Genomic DNA, 5,943 nt, shown 5'->3' on the forward strand with positions numbered 1-5,943 from the left:
TTTAAGAAAATAAAACTGGATATTGAAAAAATAATGCATGCTGGGCACTCAGAGACTACTATCAGGAAGCCTTTATCAGCCCCTTGGCCTGAAGAAAGAAGGCAAGACAAGCCTGTTACTACATTTCCCTAAGAGTTGTAGTTGTAGAAGGTGGGTGACCAGAGAAGGGACACATCCAGTGAGAACCCCAATGTCAAAGCAGGCTGGAAGTAGAATAATAAATAGCCCAAATGCTCTCTCCTCTTGAACTATAATCTGTCACGGCATCACATTGGCTCAATTCAACTGAACACCAAAAGACAAAGGAGTTTGGGCTTACAATATGTGAAAGTCAGCCCTCCAGTTTACAGAGCAGTGCACAAAGGACAGAGAGCAAATCTGGGGAGGCAAATGGCACAAGCACCAGATCCTTCTAGCTAGATGAACCTTTTGGGTTCTGTCTGTCCAAGCTGAGTCATTTCATAGTCCACCTAAATCCTCATCATTTTCTGATTTGACTTTATTTGTCTGAATTGCTTTCTTTTCCGGCCTCTATATTCCATATTACTGGAGTAATGCTTGTTCAGGGAGACTGACTTTGCTCCCAAGTTACAGCTAACGATGTGTAAGCATGACCTATAATTCATGTCCCAATCACTCATTTCTCTGATTGAATGTATGTGTGTGTGTGTATGTGTGGGTGTGTGATTATATTCATTTTTATTTTATGAGATAGATATAAATCATTAAGTTCTTTAAATCCAATTTGGTTTGGCAGAAAATTCTTCCATATTCTCAAATATATTTATATATTTAGTTTTTGTCAATATTTTAGGCTACTGTGATTTTTTGTATCTTTTCTGAAGCTTTCACAATTATTTACATACAAATATAAAAAGGGAATCCCAAAGGTATGCACTTACTCGTTTATCCTCTTTGAAATTTTACTATCCAGTTTAGGAGAAGCTGAGGTTCATGGACATCATGGAGAAGGTCTCTAGGATCTTATTTCTTTTGTAAGAGCAAAGAGCACCTTTTGGAAGGCTGCCCTAAGTTCTTTGGTCTGAAGTGCATAAACTATAGGGTTGAGGGAAGGGGGGATGATGTTGTGCAACACATTAAGTAGAACTGGAATCAAAGTAGCCCTCATCTCTGTCAGATGAGTTACTGAAATCACTACAACAATAGTGTAAAAGAAAAGGATGAGGGTAAGATGTGAACTACAAGTGCTCAGGGCCTTGGCTGCAGCTTCAACTGAGTTCAGTCTAAGTACAGAGTACAGAATCAAAATATATGACAGTATAATAAGACTTAGATCACTCCCGATTCCAAGCCATGCCAGAACAAACTGGCAAATGCTGTTTGGCCTCCTGTCATCACAAGCCAGGCTGTGACCCCAAGGTTAGAGCACAGGCAGTGTTCAGTTTCATTCCTGGAGCAGTAGTCCTGCTGTGCTACAAGCACAGGCACCGGGATGACAAATAAGCCATTTCTCAGCACCATGAACAGGTTAGCTTTTAAGATTAAGGAACTGGTGACAACGGATGGATAGCGAAGAGGGTGACAAATAGCCACATATCTATCAAAAACCATGCAGAGGAAGATACCAGACTCCATGCCCACAAAGAAGTGAATGGCATAAATCTGTGCAAAGCACTCAGGGAGGCTAATGACCTTGGCATCAAACCAGAAGATGGCCAGGTTCTTAAGCGTGATAGTAGTGGCCAGACCCATGTCAACCACAGAGAGGATGCCAAGGAAAAGGTACATGGGCTGCTGCAAAGAAGGGTTCTGCCAGATGATGAGGAGGATGAGGGTATTTGCACCAAGTGCTGAGAGATACAGTAGTGCCAGGGGCAGAGATAGCCAGTGCTGCCAGCTGTGAATACCTGGGAATCCCAGCAGGATAAACTCAGAGACCTGGAATTTGGAGCTATTGGAGACTTTGAGAGATGCAGACATATGATTCATGATTCAACATGAATTTCAAATCTCTATTTGTATTGTTCTCAGTTATCACAGGTTGGAATCACCACAGAAATAAAATTGTAGTGTTTTTCTAAGTCTTTCTTCTTCTCTTTAGAGATTATACAGATTAAATGGATGTGCTTGTTTTCCTCGTGTTTGTCTCAGTGTTACTTGACTCAGAGGTTTATCAACTAATAATAACTAGGTTTTTAAAATGAAGAATTATAGGAGATGAAATTTATAGCTGCATCATTTCAAGTTGATGTAGATGTCCATTAATGTCTTACATAGTCTTCCAAAATGTTGATATCATAGTCTTGTAAATATTTGCAGAAACAAATCATATTGCAGATTTGAGGATAGTTTTCTTTCATATTCTACTTTGTATGCACTTCTGAAGAGGCTGCAAAACAGTAGCTTAAAAGGAAGTTAGTGATTATAGCTGAATTTTTCCATGTGAGAAGTCATATAATTAAGACATACCTTAGTAAGCTTTTCATAGTTGAATCTTAGAGAACTTATAAAGACATAAATACAGGATTTAGGTAAAACTAATAAGATGCTTTTAAAGATAACTGTGGTAACAACACGATATTAGATCAACTCTATTCATTTTTTTAGTGCTCTTTACACTGTTAACTACAGGCACAATGTTGTACAGCTGGTCTCTAGAACTTATTCATCTTGTACAACTAAAACTTTCTATCCATTGAACAGTAATTTTAACTTATTTAATAAACAAGAATTATTTGTCCATAATGTTGAAGGAATTGCCATTCAATGTTCAAAAATCACTGTTAAAATTAGACTCATTGTCTTTTCTAAGACTTTGTTGTTATCCATGTACTTTTTGTTCTGTATGGTGGCTCAACCAGACAAGCTTGAATCTAGAAAACTAACCTCCCCTTGCTGCAAATGATTGCCTTCTTATATTGTTGATTTCTTTTCTTTACTTCATATGCACTCTTTTTTTTTTTTTTTATTTTTCAGTATTCTTTCTGCAACCTGCCTGGAGCAACTATTTCTCATTTTCCACACTTCTTTCTTTCTGCTAGCAATCTGATCTTTCAAACATTGGTATTCCTTTGTTTAAAATAATACATGGCTTCACATTTTCTTTTAAATACAATATGTTATTATTATAATCCTTATTTATTTGTTATTATTATTTATTACAATCCTTCATTTTGCATAAAACACTCTCAGATATGACTCAAACCGAAGTGAATATGATCTCTTGCTTTGAACTTATTTGTATTCTACACTGCAGATATATATAATACTTACTCTATGCTAAAATTAGTAATTTTTCAAGGCATTTTATTGCCAATATTTTTGCCATGGTGGAAGCTATTGCAGGTTTATGAGCAAGAAACAAAAATTGGAAAGCCATGTTCAAAGTTTAAAACGTTATTTTTAATGTATTAGTTATGGATTTATTTTGATATAATTATTGTTAAATATCAAAAAAATCTGGAAGAAAATAAAATTCTTTTATTGTATCAATTCTTACTAAAAACTAAATGTATTTCCTTTCAGATATTTCTTATTGTCTGTATGTTTGAATAAATATATACTCCCAAATGATAGAATAAATCATCCTTCTTTAATGGTGAATGTAATTTGATAAAGAGTAAAATTATCTAAATGTATCTACAGAAAATTTGAATGACTAAAAGACACACACAATAAAGCTAGTTTTACTTTGAGCTTTTAGAGGAGAATTCTAAACACAATAGTTTTATCCTGGATGCGTGGAAGTATGTAACCCATTTGATGTACAAGGCCTGACATTTTTACTTAATCCTCATTTATTACTTTATATCCTAATATTGCATAATCTTTTATCTTTGATACTTTCACTATTAAAATTTATTTCTGATTTATATATGTGTGATACAATTAAGAGAAGATGTATGTTTGAGCTCACAGAAAAATAATTGTTTTTAATTTTTTTTACAACTATATTCTAGCGTGACATAGAATATGATTCTGCTGTATAAAATAGTTAATATATGAACCCTGAAGATAATCTGGCAGTGTTGTTTTTTGTTTATAGACAAGGTAACTTCTAGTGCACCATGTGAACCTTAATATTTTCTAATTCTGACCTCAACCTTTTTTGCAAAGGCCCTCCAATCCTCTATATGCTATTAAAGCAGAGAGAAATGTCAATCTTTTCTGCAGAATGTTGACAAAACAACATAATGTTTAGGATAAGCCATTGAACTCTCTGGAATTTAGCCAAAGTGACCATTAGAAGATTTTATTACTTACCATGCTTATGAACAAAGGCTTACAGTCTGGGATCCTAGCAGTGGCAGAAATTTTCTACTGGGCAAAAACAGAACTTTATGAGAAAGATGCTTTAACACAAGATATGTTGTCAGCTAAGATATGGCACAGAAATTATAAACTTCTGAAATTTATGGAGAGTAGTTAAGCAGCTCAGTGACCTAAGCATAACAGACCTCCTTTGCAGATATGATGAAAGACCTATAGAGAAAGTTGAATTCCTAGGATGTTAAATCCCACTAGAATAGAAAGCAGGTTAACTCAAAAACATGTATCCTATTAATGTAATCTAAGAATTTACATGAATAGAAGAATATCTTCATTTATTAAATCAAAATGAACCTAGAAAGGTGAAAAATTCTAGAGTGTTTGAATGGTTTTTAAGTACACAAACTCTGGGTGTTCTAAATTCTGTGGCTAGGCGATTTATTTAAACACTTTTAAAAGAGAAAGTATTCATTCCAAAATACATATTTAGTTCTGACTGTTTGAAAAATATGTTAGGCATAAAGTGATCAATAGAACAGACATCATTCCTGTTCTTACTGAAATTGTGGTCTAGTTGAGGTGGGGGGATAGAGGATAGAATAATAACTAAAAAATCAAGCAAATATATAATAATAGACTGGGATTTGTGCTTTAAAGCAAAAGTACCAAGTGATGAGTTCACATGAAGAAAAAATAAATTAATCTCTTGTTGTCAGAGAGGATTTCCTGAAGAAATGTTTGTTCTGAGGACAACTGCTTGAATAGAAGATAACTATGGTATCTGTGTTGGGGTGGGGAGAAAAAACACTTTTCATCCAGGAATCTTTAAATGTTAAAATGAGAGGGATCAAGGCATAGTCAAGGTAACAACAGAGTGTTACAACAATGTGTCTGGTAATCTCAACGTAACAACAAGGTAACCTCAAGGTGACAACAATGTGTCTGGAAACCTCAAGGTGTGGTGGAACATGGGAGGTGATGTGAGATGGTGCTATTGAGGTCACAGTGGTCAGATAATTTTAAGCAAATTTATGCTAACATGATATGGAGCCACCGAAAGGTTTTAGGATAATTTAGGCATAGCAGCAATGTGAAGACCAGATTGTAAGTGGCAAGAATAAATATAAGTAAGTTGGATGAACACTGACAACAGTACTTCAAGGGTGAGACAGCTTTATTTTAAGCTGTGAACATAAGGAGAAATTGATGGATATAGAAGTTATACAGGATGTAAATTTGATAATATTTATGACTCCAAAATAACTCTAAGTTTCTGGTACGTGCACTGGAATGTAATATGTCATTCATGTACCTAAGCATGATTGGAGAAGAACCAGATTATGGGGGAAGAGAATGAGTTCAAGTGAGGTCATGACCAATATGAGGTGCCTGCCTTTGAAGTGTCCAAGAGATGATTATTTAGCAAAGAGATGAAAAAGTAGTTTCAGAGAGCAAGGGAACAATTTGAGAAAAATTGGAGTGACTATTATTTTATTTGGAAATCACTGGAATATTTGAATTATTGCTATTAGCACAAATAGATGCTTCAGCAAGTGAGGATACTGACAGAAAGAAGGTGGTCTAGCATCAGGTTTTGAGAAGCTCATCATGATGTCTAGGTAAATGCTGAGAAAGACAGAGACCAACAATAACCTATATAGGAAAAAACAGATTGATTTTTAAAGAAGGCAAAGAAATTGATTCATAATTTCA

At 34.9% G+C, this 5,943-nt stretch overlaps 1 protein-coding gene across 1 annotated transcript; it reads right to left on the reverse strand.

The window, feature by feature from the left end:
* Positions 1-976: 976 nt before the first annotated feature.
* OR56B1 (olfactory receptor family 56 subfamily B member 1) lies at positions 977-2,091 on the reverse strand. The gene is given in 2 exon segments (XM_038004952.2): positions 977-1,368; positions 1,371-2,091. Coding segments are annotated over 2 exon segments (972 nt in total). The 5' UTR covers positions 1,951-2,091.
* Positions 2,092-5,943: the final 3,852 nt, after the last annotated feature.

Source organism: Chlorocebus sabaeus, chromosome 1 (genome assembly GCF_047675955.1).
Source record: "Chlorocebus sabaeus isolate Y175 chromosome 1, mChlSab1.0.hap1, whole genome shotgun sequence".
NCBI classification, from domain to species: Eukaryota; Metazoa; Chordata; class Mammalia; order Primates; family Cercopithecidae; genus Chlorocebus; species Chlorocebus sabaeus.